The sequence below is a fragment of the Prunus mume genome, linkage group LG3, assembly GCF_029339155.1.
Source record: "Prunus mume cultivar Tortuosa linkage group LG3, ASM2933915v1, whole genome shotgun sequence".
Lineage (NCBI taxonomy): Eukaryota > Viridiplantae > Streptophyta > Magnoliopsida > Rosales > Rosaceae > Prunus > Prunus mume.
In genome coordinates this window covers 29,339,050-29,355,377 of record NC_142700.1, presented here as the reverse complement: position 1 = coordinate 29,355,377, position 16,328 = coordinate 29,339,050, and the positions used below count along the sequence as shown (strand labels likewise).

Genomic DNA, 16,328 nt, shown 5'->3' with positions numbered 1-16,328 from the left:
AAGCTTCCTACCCTAGGTGTAAAACCTCGCTTGGAGACACACTTTGTTATTTAGCATACCCAAAATGGCCTGAATCGAGCTTGCAAAATCGGCGAAACTTTAGGTTGAAATTTAACCCACATAAGCTAGAAATTTCTCAAATCCTACCCAACCATCAACTAGATCATGAAAAATAGGTGGAAATCCATACCTTATTCGTCCAATTTGGCAGCCGGAGAAGAGAGAAAGAGTCAGTAAAATCACAAAACGACGACACGAAACCAGCCGCTTTCATGGTTTGCAGAACACCGATGATGGGGATGGTTTGGTTAGGTAGTTGGGGTGACGGCAATCCTTCCTGGGCAGGTTCGGTGGTCGGGGTGAGGTTTGGCGGTGGCTAGAAGGAGGGAGACGATCGATAAAACCAGAGGAGGGGGGGTTTTGATATGGCAAATTACCATTTTGCCCCTCAGTGTAATTTAATCGTATTTTCTTCATTAAACCTCCGATTCCAGTCCACTACGTATCTATAGACTCGTTTCGACATGATCTACGCAATGGCATAAGTGAATTTCCCAAATTCATTCTGGTCAAGAAGTCAATATTTTCCCCAATAATTTATTCTAGGGGCAAAATTGTCTTTTTCCAAAAATTAATTAATAATTAATAAAGGATTGGGTTGTTACTAGGGCTGCAATGGTCGGTCGTGTCGGATAATAAACGCGGTCAAGAATGCTAACCCGAACCCAACCCATTTAATAAACATGTCGTGGTCGGTTCGATCGTTTTATCGTATGGTTTGAGTCGTGTAACGGGTTCATAAATAATAACATGCATGTTACAAAACTCACAACTGAAAAAATTTAAATAAAAAAAGAGAGAGGAGAGAAAATATAAGGAAAAGAAAGAAAAAAAAAGATAGAGAGAGGAGAGAAGAGAGAAGGAAAAGAAAAAAAAATAGAGATAGAGAGAGAGGAGAGAAGAGAGAAGGAAAGAAATAAAAAAGAGAGGAGAGAAAACTAAAGAGAAGGAAAAGAAAGAAAAAAAGGAGAGAAGAGAGAAGGAAAAGAAAGAAAAAAAGACAAGAGAAGATAGATGGAAAACAAAAGAAGAAAAAGAAATATTATAAATATCAAAAGGCATAGTATATAATCACAAAGTTATATGTAGCATGGTGGATAAAGTGTTGGAGAGGAATGAGGGTGGGAGGTTCGAAACCCCTTTGTGTGCGTATGTTGAACTCTACATTTCTTCATTTTTCAAGGTTATGTATTAAACAGGTTGACACACCCATGACACGACTCGCTTAATAAACAGTTAGACATTATAGCTTAGCGGGTTGACTGAACCCACCCGCTTATTAAACGGGTCAGAACGGGTTGGTTCGGCAATTTATTAAACCCATCCTAGTTGTTACAGTACCATTGCAAGTAAAACTGGAAACAATTCATTAGATGCCAAAATAATTCAATTTATTGAACCATTGTGTTGAAATATTGAACAACTATTATGGATTATGGTCGAATTTTCCAGATATCATAGAATTTTTTGTTAAAATGTCCTATGCTAAGGACGAGTCATTTATTTTATTTAAAATTAGAAATTGAATTAAATAAATATTAAAATATTAAAATAAAAGCTCAAAAAGTCCGGGAGGTGAAAAGGAAAAGAAGAAAGGAGAAAATGGGATATAAAATTACAAAATTGCCCATATTCTTAACGGGTTCACACGACACAACCTTTTAAGTAGGGGTGTTCACGGTTCGATAACGGTGGCTTGGAAGAGTTGCCGACCACCGAACCGGAGTACATCGGCATAGCTATTTTGGAGAATCTGCCACCGCCGCGCTGAGGAGATGTAAGACCGACTACAATTGGCATGCCGAGAAGTTGGTGCGGTGCGATTTGGTTCGGCTAGCATCGATGGCAGAGGATTGAACTGAGATTGAGGGCTTGAAGACCACTTTGTGGGGAGGAAGAAGAAGATGCAACCAGTGGCGGGAGGAAGAAGAAAGAAGAAAAATGGAGAGAGAATGTAAGAAAACGGTTGGGAGAAAGAAGAATAGGAAAAGGAGAGTTCGTGGGGGCAGGGAAACCTAACTTTTTTTAAAATGTTTTTTTAATTCTTTAAGAGTGTAATAAATATTACAATCATACATACATTTCACAAGAAAGACGCATCAATCTAGTGGAATTTGGGCCTTGTGTCTGCACTCTTAACAGAGTGCAGCTCCTCATCAGTGCACTTTCTTCGAATTTTTAGACAATTTACATGGAAGCGGTCCGGTTTGGGTTTTGACGGTTTAAAAATTCAAACCGGTTCAAATCGGTTCACTATCGGGTCGGCCAATTCTATCTGCCGATTTTAATAATTTTATTTAAAAAACTAGACCAACCCACCAAAACCGGTCCGGTTTTCGACGTTGCTGTATAAATGACCCCCTACTTTTAAGCCCCTACTGGAATGACTGGAATACTTATTTTTTGTGTGCGAATTCGTGTCTTTTTAAACGAATTTGTGTACAATATTGCCACTGCCAGGTCATGTCGGGTTGGGTGTTAACCCGGCTTCATTGAAATCGCGGTCCGGCCCGGTTCCCCAATGCCCGTGTATGATGTATGGGTCAAAGTTCAGCATTCGGTTTCATGCATTGTTCACTCTCTCTGCTACCGCTCGCAATATACAGTGAGAAGAAGGACAAAAAAAGCTTTCAAGGCAATGGAGGTACCTGCAGCTCCAGCAACTAATGGGAACGAAAACAAGGGCCTAAAAACCCTAATTTCGCTGTACTCCAGCTGTCTCTGGAACCGAGTAGTGGGCTTCGTCCCCTCTTCTGATTCCAATTTTCTCGGGAAAATTCCAATTTATTTTCGTGGCAGATCACGGAAACGCCGAGCATGTCTTCCCCTACCGCTGCCTTCTAATTCACTGCAATACTCTCCGTACGCTTCTCTCTGTCATTACTCTTTGTTTTGTTGTCAATTTTTAAGCCGTCTTTGGCTGCCAACGAAACTGACGGAGGGGGAATATTTGTATTTTTTTCCTTTTGTTGAAGTTATGAATTTTCTGCTTCTGTTTGCTGCAGAGATAGTGTATGCATGCATATATACAATTGAGAATCGATGGCATGGTTAATACCTTCTTTATGGCCTGTCCCTTGCTTTTTATGATGTTTTATTGGTTGCGAAACGTGGATTCATTTAAGAACAATGAAAATTAGCTCAGTTTTGTGAAATGCACTTTTTGATGTTACATATGAAGTTTACTTGTTATATTGGTTGGCGTTTTGATGCGCGTGGAAATTGTAGGTTTTTGAGTGTTTGTATTATTATATTTATACACATAAAGACATAATCATTTTTCAATGTTTAACAATTTCTGTGGTAGCTCTTATGCTACATATTAACTGTGTGTGAATTGTGCTAGACGGGTGAATAGGACACACTAGGACTATTTGAAGAATCTTTCCGGTTATGCTTGGTTGATTTTATGTGCTAGAACTACCTCTTATGACTGCTTCATTTAACATGGTTGAAAAATTAAAACCCTAAATAATTTCTTGGTGCTCAGCCTAATTAAATTGCTAAGTCAGTCTGAGTTCAGCTATTTAGGCCTATGGATTGTAAATTGCATAAAGAATTGAATTACACTAGGTCACTCAACCGTAGCTAACAGTAAACGGCACAACATTTCAACACCACAAATTTAGACATGCACTGCAGAACATAGCATTTAGGTGGTCCAGTCCATTGCTTATGTCAACCCCAAACCCTTTGGGTTGAATTTGCTAATCCTCTAAGGCAATAACATGGTTTTGGTTTACTTCAAACCTCACAACCTTTTTGGCCATTTTTGTTTTTTCTGAAGGATGAGAGTCTGAGGTTTATGGTAGAGTTTTTTGTTATTATTATTATTTTTTTGCCAATTCTAAGTTAGGTTTTTAACAAATATAGTTTTGCAACATGTCATATTACAAATTGTGGGGCCTTTAGATGCGTGGTCCTGTTCATTTGCACCTAAACCACATGTAATAGCCATCAATTCACATTGGTGTCATCCAAGTTTACGGAGAACTCATTTACTGTTATTATTAATAATTTTTTTTTCAAATTGGATTGCTGTTGTATGTCCATGCCTGCTGGTGTTGCTTTGGTTACAGTTTGTAGTTCCTTTGGTGTAGGTAGATGATGGTTATGGGTTTTGTTTTGTTTTTCATTTTGAGGGAAATGTTTTCCTTAGTGCCGCACAATGGCTTTTTGTTAATAAAGTCTTGTTTAGCATTAATAAAAATTATAAAAAAAAGTTTGCAGCCGCCTCGCAGTTGGCCCTCGTACTGAAACATGAAGCTTCAGTCAATGTCTGGCAATAATCATCGCCTTATTTATGATTCAAAATTCTTTTGATCATCCATATCATACTTAGTTGCCACACGAGAATTCCATTTTTTATGTGCTATTAGATCTTGTTAGATGAAAACTGTACAAAGTTTGGTTCTTTAATATGCAGGGTAACAACAGAGGCATCTAGAGTTTGTGATGTTCTACATGATATTTTGGAGCACATCTTCTCCAATCTGCATAATATCCAGAAGAACATGCAGTTTTGGCAATCTAGGGCTGAGGTGAGAAATTTGTTATATTTTAATGAGCAACACAACTTTAGATTCTACTCTTGGTAGATTACTTGTCCACTTCACTGTACAGCGCTTCTTATGAAATAAAATTTAATCTTTTCATTGAAAAAAAGAGCTAGAAACAATGTTGAATAAGTACTATCTGGAAAGCAAAAGGAAAAAGATAAAAAGTCAAACCAAATGGTTTGATCTTTTGGATGTGTTTCGATGTAGGTTATAATACCTGTCATTATTTTTTATATTTCATGGTGTATGGTATTTTTTTCATTTATCTATTATATTTATTTATGTGTGTGTTTATGCTGGCTGTGTTTTTGAAGTATCCATACACACAGCTATAGATGTTATATACAAATAATACAAACAGACATTTCTGATTTCAGGGATCAAATGCTCAAAAAGTTAAATTTATGGTGCTTGAAAGAGGGCCACAAGCTTTTATTGAAGGAACAATTCAGCTGATACATGGATGCGTTGCTGAAGGTTCTTCTATAAAGAATATATGCCTCTCTGCATCTGCTCACATATCTGAAAGGATAGCTATATTAACTAACTTAAGATGTTCCCTTGCCACATTTTTGGCCGAGGTTTGCTTTACCTTGTTAATGTATCATTTAATTTGAATATGGTCTCTAAACCCTGTCAGGAAAACTGCAGATTCTTACTTATTGTTTTCTTTTAAACATGTATATGTCGGAATATGATTTATGTCAATGGCCGTTTGTATAGGTTTACATGGAAATTGACAGGTTCGGCGAGGAGTTACTGAGAGATCCAGAGAATTCATTGCCCTCCTTATTAATTAGGATTAATGGCTTATTCTTCAAACTAGAGGCATCTGTTGGGCATCTGCATGCAATGCGGCAGGTAGCTTTTTGAACATCCTAGCTAAAGATTTTGTTGCAGTGGTAGTCTGACTTCTAAAATTATTTTACCATCTGGAATTCCAAAAGAAATAAAAACAAGAAGGATGAAAAGACTATTGTAATATGTGAATTCAATTACCGTGCAGTGTGATTCGTCTGTCGAGGGCAGCTACTCAGTCCCGCTACTATTTGAGAAACTACCGGAGATAAATCAAGAAGGATCCCAGTGGACAGACTGTGAAATTAGGGATGCTATTAATCTGGTTTACCAAAATCTGGAGAAGCTGGATTCGTACTTGTCTTATATTGTAAGATCTTCTTCCATAATTTTGTTTTATCCAATTAAGTAACATTAGATTTTATTGGATAATAAATTAAAACTTGTACCTTTAACATCCTGAAGAAGTGTACAAGAGAAGATAGGTGACATGACTATCCAGCTTACTGCAGCAAACAAACCTTTCCATTTTGTTTCAATTTTTTCTTTTCCTTCTGGTTCTTTATACTCTTTTTCTTTATTTTTTATTTTTGAGTTAGGTTGCAAAACATCGGAAACCAAGGAAAGTGACTCAATATTGGATCCGTTATACTTGTGGCGTGGTTGGCCTCTCAGTTTGTTCTATGTGGCTTATAGGACATAGTCGTCTGATGGGAAGCCCTGACATTGATAATTGGCTTCGTGAAGCGAGGGATTCAACCATCAGCTTCTTTAGCGATCATGTAGAGCAACCGGTATATTTATCCGACTTGTATCTTGCTTTTTGTTGCTATTGCTCTAAAAAATGTGTTATTTTCTTTGATTGGAAATGAAGGAAGCTATGGTGCCTTGCAACTTGCTTTGCTTTAGAAATTAACCTTGTTAAAAATCTCTTAGATGTTTAAATTTGCTTTGGGCATCTGTTTCTCCTTATTTTAGGAACACTACTGTTTCTGATGTTATTCTAGAGTGGAAAGCTGTAGTGTCATGAATATTTTTAGTTTGATAAACTAGATGTTGCCTGAATTAAATGTTCTCTAATCTATTCATGGTGGATTGCTTGTCCGTTTTACTGTACAGTGTCTCTTTTGAAATAAAATTTCGTCTTTTTGTTTTAAAAAAATAGCTGACATCTCATGATTAAAAGCTGACACCCAATTTTCACCGCAAACTTTGTGCATATTTATAGAACAGCTGAATATGTTAATGACCGAGTTATATTTTGACTCAATTTCCCCAGCTTCTGTCAATTAGAGATGAACTTTTTGAGACATTTAGGAAAAGGCACAGAGGAATGATGGATCTTGAAGAAGTGCAACTAACTTCTAACTCTCTACACAGGTTAATGTTCTTATCTCCCACTTCAATTCAAACTTATGTTTACGTGAACCTTGGATGGTAAATGTTATTCATGCAATTCATCTTTCTAAAATCACAAAAGTTGTCAGCATGAAGCTTGTGACTTATCAAGTTTTATATCAGTGGTTGGCAGTTTTCTCATTTTTTAGTGGAAGAAGTGGACGTTCAATTCATAACCTGAAATCTTTAGCCCAGATAAAAATGTAATCACTGTTGGGGTTGTGTATATTGAATAATGTGCATATTCAATATCCCAAATTTCTTTTTTTTCCCTTGGAGTTGGATCACTTTTCTTTTCTGTTTTATGATAAGAAACATTAATCTTTATTGACAATAAAACACTACAACAAAAGTGAACAAGGAGTCCACTTCTAAAAGAAAACTAAGCATACTGACACTTCAATCCTAGGGGAAAACCCCAAAACAAAAACAGAATTCCAAAGAACTACAAAACATATGCTAAATTATGCCTTCCAATCTGAAAAAATGACAGAAAAAGATAACTCCCTAACTCTGAAGCTACAGATGCCCAAAAAGACGCCAAAAAACACTTCGGATCCCATAAGCACATCTCCCTAGAACTACACCTCCTTTTCTTTCCACCAAAAAAACTTCAAGCACAATAGTGCATTACACGATCCCGGAATGGACCAGCTTAAACCTGTCTTCTCACACAAGAAGCCACTGGAATGCACCAGCAAGGAAGTGTTTTCTTTTCTGAAGATATGTACTGGGTTTGCTGTTATCCTTTTTATTTTATTTTTATATCAATTGTTTTCATAAAAGGTAGAAGGGAATAATACTATATCCTACAATATACAAACAAAACTTTTGCCTTTGGAAATCACTAGTTTTGTGTCTCATTGATTTATCATTTATCATGTAGAACATTTAAAATTGGTTTGTTTATCCTCTGACAGAAAAACGGATTTTGGTTTTCCATTGATGTTTTGCTCAAAGGTGTCATTTCCTTATATTTTAAATCTTACATTTCTATCTGCTTGATTTGCAGAATGTTGTTAGCTTTCAGTGAGCAGACGAAAGGTCAAAAGTTCCCAGAGAATGCACCGGATCAGGAAATGCTTGAAATAGTTATGGCCAGGTGGGTATTTCTATTCTGTTTGAATGTAGTTGCTTCTAGCAATATTTGGCGTCTGAGCCTCTCATTTGTTTTTTCTGCTATAAAATTTGGAATAATTTGATTACTTATGATTGAACCGTAGGATGCTATGGCCACCTTTATTGTTTGTTTGTTGAAGTTCATATGAATAGATCAATTATGTGGATTGGATGCTGTATTCAACTAAAAAGTCCACTTTAATTATACATAGTAATATAATCTAATCTATGAATTTGGTTGTCTTATTTTCAATTGTATTTGAGTTTGTGAAATTCCAGCTAAGCCTAAACCACTACTCTGCCTGGTGTGGAAAAGAATAGTGTAGAAACTCATTTATTATTTTGATTACAATCCATATGTTTCACCATTTGTATAATGTATAGTAGACCTTTTCAGTCACTGGTAAGTTTTTTCTTTGGACATCTTATCCTTATTTAATTGCACAACATTCAAGTTTCCTTAAAATAAAAAATAAAAAAATAAAAAAATAAAAAATAAATAAAAAAGGAAAAAAGGAAAATAAAAAAAATAAAAAATACATTCATGAAATTGAACCTTTGATTCTTGTGGGTGTATGCTTCTTGAAATGGATTTTCGATTTTTCTTGCCTGAAGAGAACTTGGAAGTGCTAGAGGTGGGAGCTGAATGTGCTTAGTGGCTTGGAGGAGGGAAATGTGCAGGGGGAGTGAGAAAGAAGGGGGAGATAAGAAAGAGAAAGAAGAGACAGAAGTAGAAGGCCATAGTCTAATGACATCTAAAAAAGTGAGCATGTGCCCCACGTGCTCCATTTTTACTGTAAATTGAGCATATTTGACAGCAGGAACCATTTAAACACATGAAATGAAGTTTAGAGGGCAAAGTGGGTCAAATTGATATTAAGGGACCAAAGTGGGATGCAGGCGAAGGTCCACAGGGGCATTGCTAAGGATTTTCCCTTTATAGAATATGTCAACGGAAATGATGGTAAAATTTTCAAAAACAACGGAATTGATATAATAACAAAGAACTTCATACGAGACAATAGGAACTGCTAACCTAGGTAATAATGAAGAATTTGGAGCCACAAGGAGATCACGACAAGGGGAGATACATTTCTATGCACTTCGGTAGTTGATGTTTTGTGTTGGTTGGTTGAAAGAGCAAAGGAGGGCAGACAATAGGAATGCTAAGAGTATAAATTTCTCCTTTGCAAATTTGCAGATAGCACAATCTCTTTTCTCTGGTGTCGAGGGTGATGGAAGTGTTTATTGCTATATCTGGTTTGAAGATTAATAGAGCCAAGTGCTCAATTGCAGGGATACACATTGAAGAAGGAGAGGTTGAAGAGCTGGCATTGGCATTGGGATGTGAGGTGGGAAGGTGGCCTGTAAAGCATTTGGGGTTACCCATTGGAGGGAATTCAAGAGAAGTAAATTTTTGGAGCACTGTAGTGGAAAAAGTGGAGAGAAGACTAGAGATTGGAGGGTTTCAATGGGGGAGGTTGACATTAATCCAATCAGTGTTGATCAGTTTTGCAATCTATTATCTATCCGTTGTTAAGATTCCTTGTAGTCTGGCAAAGAGATTGGAGGGTTTAATGAGCAATTTTTAGTGGGAAGGGGTGGTGGAAGGAAATAAGAAACTTGGTAAGATTGGATCTGGTGACACAATTTAAGGAAAAAGAATAATTAGTGGTGGGAATTTTGGTAAAGAGAATGAAGCTTTGCTTGAGAAGTGGTTTTGAGATGCCAGACAGAGACAAATTTCCTTTGGTAAACTATAATTAAGAATAAGTATTGAATGCATGAAATTGGATGTGATCCCAAGATTGTGGCTAGAGGCTCAAGTGGATGCCCATGGACATCATCTCTAAAAGGCTGATTGCTGTCATTTGTTGTCAGTTTAATTTGTCACTAAAAAGCATTAAATTTTCATGTCAACATGTGATTTTATTTAAAATAGAATTGATTAAAGTTTCTGTTAAGGAATACTGTTGTTTACTCGACTTATTTTTTGAAGAAAAGAAAACTGTTAAACACACATGACAAGTACTGAAGTCTTGTTCTGATTTCCTATGTTTATATTTCATTAGCAAATTCCATATCTTCAGAAGAAAATAATTGAGTTTGTTCAGTTTCTGAATGTATAGGTACGAAAAGGAACTTACACATCCTATTACAAACCTTCTTAACGGAGAGCTGGCTCGTGCTATGCTGATTCAGGTAGTTTCTCTATTACCTATAAGTAAAGTTACCACTGTTTATATTATTTCTCATGTTACAAATGCCTGGTGCCACACAGGTTCAGAAGCTAAAGCTGGATATTGAAACGTGAGTTTCTGATCATGCTGTCTCTGGTCAATAAGCGAGTTTTTCAGATACTCTATCGTATTTCATATTTCAGATACTAAAGATGATCTTATGAACAGGGCGATGCTTGAACTCAACCAGATTTTGAGGGCAAATGAGATCAATTTTGCTATTCTAGCTGCGTTACCGGCATTCTTCCTCTCCCTCGTTCTGATAATGTTAGTGCGTGCATGGTTCAAACAGGTAGGAGAGCTCTCTAAAGCCTTTTTTTTTCATTTTATTTTTTTATAAATTTTAAATTTATAAAATTATAAAAAATTAAAAAAATAAAAAAATAAAAAATAAAAAATAAAAACTATTGAAGGCAGCATCAGAACATAGCCTAACTGAAAAGCTTTCTAAAACACCTATAATTCACTTTTCTTCACAAAACTTCATTTTTGTCTCTGACATTCCTAATTCGGATGTTAAATTGTAATTTAGAAGTTTTAACTATTTAATTACAGGTGCATTCTTCATAGCGTGTGCCAGATGGACTTTATGAAATAATATGAAAGCTAAAATCATCTGAAAATATTTAATTTTGTAATCCTGCGTAATGCATTTCAAATTATAATTATAACAAACGTATTCTTCTCCTCCCATTTGTATTAGTTGCTTAGTCTCATTTCTACTTTTGTAAATCAGGATACTAGAGCAGAAGGAAGGGGAAGAATTGCTCGGCTTCAGAGGAGGTTGCTTGTTGTGGAGGTTGAGAAAAAGATTATGCAGTATCGTACGTTTGTTGATCAAGGGATGGTGAGAGTTCAATTCTAAGCATCTCTTTTCTATTTTTCCTTGATGAAGAAAATTTTAATAGAAGAGCACCCAATATAGAACTTTACACAAATAAAATATAGAAAGGGGCAACATTTTTGTAGCATACAGTTCTCAAATGGAATTCATTTGTAACAGAGGAATTAGTTTCAACTGTTGTTTTTACTCATGCAATTTGGGATTATATGCATTAAGAAGAATTGCAAGGGTATACAGTATTGGCTGTCTTAAATTTTTTTTGTTTGAACTTATGCATGATATTGCATATTGAAGAAAATAAATAAGTAGTTTCCAAAAGATTCATGAACTCATAGAGAGTCATAAGGTGTAGATCTAACTGTGAACAAATCAAATAAGGAATAACAAAGTTACAAATATATATATATATCCCTTCTATTGAGGGATCCCTCAAATAATTTTATTTGAGGGACGCCCATTAGGGTACTCTACAATTTTTTTCCCAATGATCCAAACCATCCATTTTTTAGGTATTCATTCATAGATCATCCTTACAAAAAATTAGACAAATCAGAAACCGTTTCGACATCCAATTGTGTTTTACAAAATCAATGAACACGATGCTTCAAGAAAGTACTAAAATTTCAATAACTCAATTGAGTGGTCAAATGATATCGGATTCAAGTGATTTTTTGTAGAGATGATCTTTGAATGAGTATCTACAAAATAGACGGTTTGGATTAGTGAAATACAATCCGGAGTGGGGCCTACAAGGGGTGTCCCTCAAATAAGCTTATTTGAGGGATCCCTCAATGGAAGCTCTCTGTATATATATATATCTGAGATAAACCCTAAACCCTAAACCAGCATAGAAGAGATAGTTATCACCAAACCTATCCTGATAGTGATTGCCGCCAGAAAATCTTTAGTGAATGGAAAGATTACATGCGGTCAGCCAAAGTTGAAATTTTCTACCTTGATTTTATTGAAAGCCGTTATATGACTAGCGAGTTAAAAACTTCCCAGTTAGCCATTTGGCAAGATAACGTTGCTTAAAAAAAGGTGGTGACTCTCCTTATTTATTTGGAAACTGATGTATTTACCTTATCAGTGTTTATAAGCTCTTTTCTTCTTCTGTTTTTCTCTTTCTTTTTGTAATATATATATATATATATATATATATTTGTTTGTTCTTGGATTGATGGTAAAATAATGTAATAATTTTAAATGAAAATCAATCTGGTACCTCATACACATACTTATTTTCTGGAAAAGTTTCACATTGACGTGTGACACACTTAGCTACAGCCTGAGTCACCTTTGTCATATTTTTTAGTGGTATAAGTGACACACACTCGGTGGTGCAATAAACTAGTGTCATGTTTTGGACCACTCAGAAATGCAAACCATCTTGTCACGGCTAACTGTGGAGGACTATTATTCCTAATAGCTGCCTCCCTCAACCTTGGTCAATACTTACTGCTGGATTTCATGTTTACTTGTACCTCTTTTGACTGCATATGATGTCTTTAAAATATATATATATATATATATATATATTTGTCTGATATGATACTTCTTTTGGATGCTTAAAAAGAATTGACTTGTTTTACTTTGAAAGTCTGCCTAAAAAAACGTATCAAGTTGTTGTGTATTTTTAATCAAGAAAGCCACACATGATTATGATTTCATTAAATTCATTTATATATATGGTTACTTTTCCAGCAAACATACACTCATATATAGATTAATATCTATGTAAATCAGCAGATATAATTATACTGGCACATCATGCCTGCATTTTTAGAAGTTGACGTGTCTTCAGTTCATGTCTACATCAACATACGACATGAGTGTCCAGAAGTCAATAGGTGTATCTTGACTATATTTGGCAGTGTCCATGTCTAATGCAGGAGGTGGGGATGGTGGTGAGGTGGATGAATGTCCTCAGCAGGAGATGGTGTTGATGCTGATGGCACAACCTTACTACCATGACATGACAATGTTATGAGTTTCTATGGATGTGGAGGCAACTTTGTGGTGATGCAGATGTGGAACTAGGGGGTGTGGTTACATAATGCAACCTCACTCTTGGGAAACATGTATTCTGTATGGAGTGTGACACCATAGCTCCTTACCTGTTGTCCTTTTGGAAATCTTATCCCTACCAAGTTGTTTAGGATGGCCTCCCACTCTCCATGGCCTGTGATTGATGTAGGACATGGGTGAATCAAACTAATTCTAGGAAAGAAATCCAAAACCAAATAGAAAAGGAAATCAAATCTAAGTCTAATAAGATAAGTAAACCAAATCCTAGTCAAACAAGAAATCTATAGAAAACTTAGAAAACAAATTAAAAACGCAAAAATCATCCATTGCTCCAAAATTGCAGGATTGGAAGACCCAATTAAATAATTTCCTCTTCCATTCAACCTCCACCAGCTTATTTTCTTTTACATATTATTTTCTATATTTTCTTTTTCAAGTGAAAATATTTTTGTTTTGATCATTTTTATTTAATCTTAGTGAGCACAATGATTCTTGTTTTGTGATTAATTCTGATCCTAAGATTGACTTTTGTTTTTATTTTTCCTTGTTAGACATTTTTTGCCTGTGGTTTGTTTCTAAATCAGGGTTGTTGTTTGATCTGTATTTTTCATTGGTAATAATTATTTAATTTTGCAAATAACTTGAATGTTAACTTTATCTTTTTCCTAATATTATTAATCGCAGTGAGGTGGAGCGAATTGAGCTTTAAAATTTTAGACACATTTTGGGGTTAGAGTATGAAATGTTCCAACAGGGAGGGTAGGCCCCAAGATTGGTCGGGTGTTGGAGAAGGATAAATGAGCTGTTGCTATATTTGGCCGCATGATTATTTATTCATTCACATGTTTCGTATATATTCTTTCTGATATCAACTTATTCCAGAATCATTATTGTTCCCCAATGATCTTAACTTTGTATTATTTTATGCTCTTCTGTTACTTTTCTTGAGATTCTGAAGAAACAAAACTGTGTTAAATTTTTTTATTTGTTGGAGAAAAAGAGGAAAATAAAGAATATGTCATCGACCCCAACTTAGTCTTGATACGTTTTTCACTTTACAGGAGAAAGATGCGCAGTGTGTGTACGGATTGCTGTTGTATAGTCTGGATCGCCTATACCATGCTGTCGAGAGACATGCAAAAGCAACCGGTGAATGGCAGTGGTTAGTTTCAGATCGCCATATTTACATACTATTACTGTATTTTAATGCTGTAATTTCTTGTGCTTTTTGATGAAAATCTTTGTTGCTTATTAATAGCTTGCTTGAGGGGTTGGGGGATTATTTTAAAGTAATTTTATTTGGAAAAATAGCTTACTTGTTATATCATGAAACAGGTTGAGTCAAGATATAATTGATTTGGGGAAGCCCAGCCTTCAAACTGAATATAAACTCAGAGTGACCTCACGCTTGGAACGAGTGTATGACTGTCTGCTTCCTTCATTGAAACGCCAGTAGGAATCTTTTCCTGTCCTTTTCCTCTGTAAATTGCACATTAGAAAATTTTGTGAACAAAATGATTATAGTTCTTTTTTCCTTTTTCTTTCTTCAATGACTAAAGTAGCAACATACATTAATTTTCAATGACTAGAAGATACTTGAGTAACAATATTTGTTTTGCTCTCTTTTTTGTGGCTTTGAATTTTTTTTTATTTTATTTTATTTTATTTATTTTTTCCGGACAAAGCTTTGAATTTGGCATGGTAACCTTGTTTTTCATTTGTGGTTAATGCCAATTGAATGGTAAATCAATTTTATTTTGCGTCACATCAAAGCACAGTTGACAATCAATTCATTAGTGGTTGATTGACAACAACACTGTAGTAGAGGGTTTACTTATTTTGGCACCAGAACGTAGAGAATATAACTAGTGATAACTGCCATTTTGCCCCACCGAACTATTATGATGGTGTGTCAATTTTACCTCGCACATTCCGTTAGAGCAGTCCACTGCAGAAGCCCAGCTCGGGCAAGGCCCAAGTCTCACTAACTAAGGGGCAAATAAGGCGTGACGTTGAGTATGTATTGGTAAATGTCCTCAAAATCGGGTATGAACTCATAAATGACCCTATAGGTTGGGGGGTTTTTTGTAGTTTGTTCGTAAAGTTAATCCCATGTGAATAGTAATTGCACTTGGGTTGTTATGGCAATGGGTGGAAAAGGAACAAAAATATTGCTAGGGCATATATTATTAATGTGAACAGTAACCATCCTTACTTGTCTTTTCTCTTTGCCATGGCAAATGGGTGGAAGTGTTCTTAGGATCCAACAATTTACTGTTGACACCCAACTTTTTACCCAATTGGCGAGTTTGCAGAGGGAGGGGAAGGGATGGTTGTTAGCCATGTTGGGGTGCAGAAAAACTTGTGTGAACACGTGCTATCATCAGCTAGTTATGTTATGTCAAGTGAAAAAGTTATTACGCATGGCATGACGTGATTGGTCGAGGATAACAAAATAATGTTGTTCCCATTGCACAGAAGTGTTTCTCGTCAAGGTGCCATCCGCACCTGGGTTGGGTCTACTAGAGCGCGTGTATGTGGCATTGGTGTGGGGTCGGGTGGGTGTTTGTGTTTTGATCTTTTTCTTATTATATTTTATTCAATGGTAAAATGAGTTGAGTACAAAAAAAAAAAAACAGAATGGGTAAATTTGATTTTAGTACTCTGAACTTCACAAAGTTTCAACCTTTACTACCGAATTTTTATTTTTTTTTGGTGTCAACTTCATACTCGAACTTCGGTTTCCTTTCACTTTTATGCATCCGTGAGTTTTCCCATCAAGAAGTTTGTTAACTTATGATATTGTTGTAGATGAGAGTCATGAGACCACAAAAAATAATAAAACATGTCATTAAAAAACTATGAACCTTTAAACAAAAATTTAAAAGTAGGAAAAATCTCTCCATCTTCCTCTCTGTTGTCATTACTCTCTCTTTGAATACTTTTTTTTTTCCCAGCTGAGGCTCGAATTGAGCTTGGGTGTTCGGCGGGGAGAACCGTGGTGGGGCTCAACTGGACTCAAAGACGAAGAGAGCGAAGAGAAGGAAAGAGGGAGAGATGTTTTTAAATAATAATAATAATAATAATAAACTTTTAAACTTTAATTTTAAATTAATTTTTATCGTTACATGCGGCATAATATGAGTGAGTCCACATTGCTCATTCATTCCATGTCACAATTTAACAGACCTCTTGATGATAAGACTAATAGTGGATATGAATGTGGTAGGAAACCAAAGTTTTGGTACAAAGTTGATATTAAAAATAATTTATATTCACATT

At 35.6% G+C, this 16,328-nt stretch overlaps 1 protein-coding gene across 4 annotated transcripts; it reads left to right on the top strand.

Moving 5' to 3' along the window:
- The first annotated feature begins 2,624 nt into the window (after positions 1–2,624).
- LOC103326900 (protein DGS1, mitochondrial) lies at positions 2,625–14,653 on the top strand. Of its 4 annotated transcripts, none has more exons than XR_016125392.1 (15): positions 2,625–2,922; positions 4,487–4,601; positions 4,997–5,200; positions 5,343–5,480; positions 5,626–5,787; positions 6,017–6,211; positions 6,697–6,797; positions 7,828–7,917; positions 10,064–10,136; positions 10,216–10,244; positions 10,343–10,466; positions 10,911–11,021; positions 12,911–13,106; positions 14,108–14,208; positions 14,382–14,436. XR_016125392.1 is itself a non-coding variant. In XM_008229147.2 (14 exons), exons 1-14 carry the CDS (start codon positions 2,699–2,701, stop codon positions 14,500–14,502), a joined length of 1,788 nt encoding a protein of 595 aa, XP_008227369.2. In that variant the 5' UTR covers positions 2,625–2,698; the 3' UTR covers positions 14,503–14,653. The 4 variants fall into 4 exon arrangements, 1 of the variants encoding a protein (XP_008227369.2); XR_016125391.1 differs by having other exon boundaries at positions 12,893–13,061; XR_016125390.1 differs by having other exon boundaries at positions 12,893–13,106.
- The last annotated feature ends 1,675 nt before the right edge of the window (positions 14,654–16,328 follow it).

Coding starts and splice junctions, on each gene's coding strand:
- LOC103326900 (XM_008229147.2), top strand. CDS start 2,699: ATGGAGGTACCTGCAGCTCCAGCAACTAATGGGAACGAAAACAAGGGC. Junction 6,212..6,696: donor GCGATCATGTAGAGCAACCG/GTATATTTATCC, acceptor CAATTTCCCCAG/CTTCTGTCAATTAGAGATGA. Junction 14,209..14,381: donor GCAACCGGTGAATGGCAGTG/GTTAGTTTCAGA, acceptor ATCATGAAACAG/GTTGAGTCAAGATATAATTG.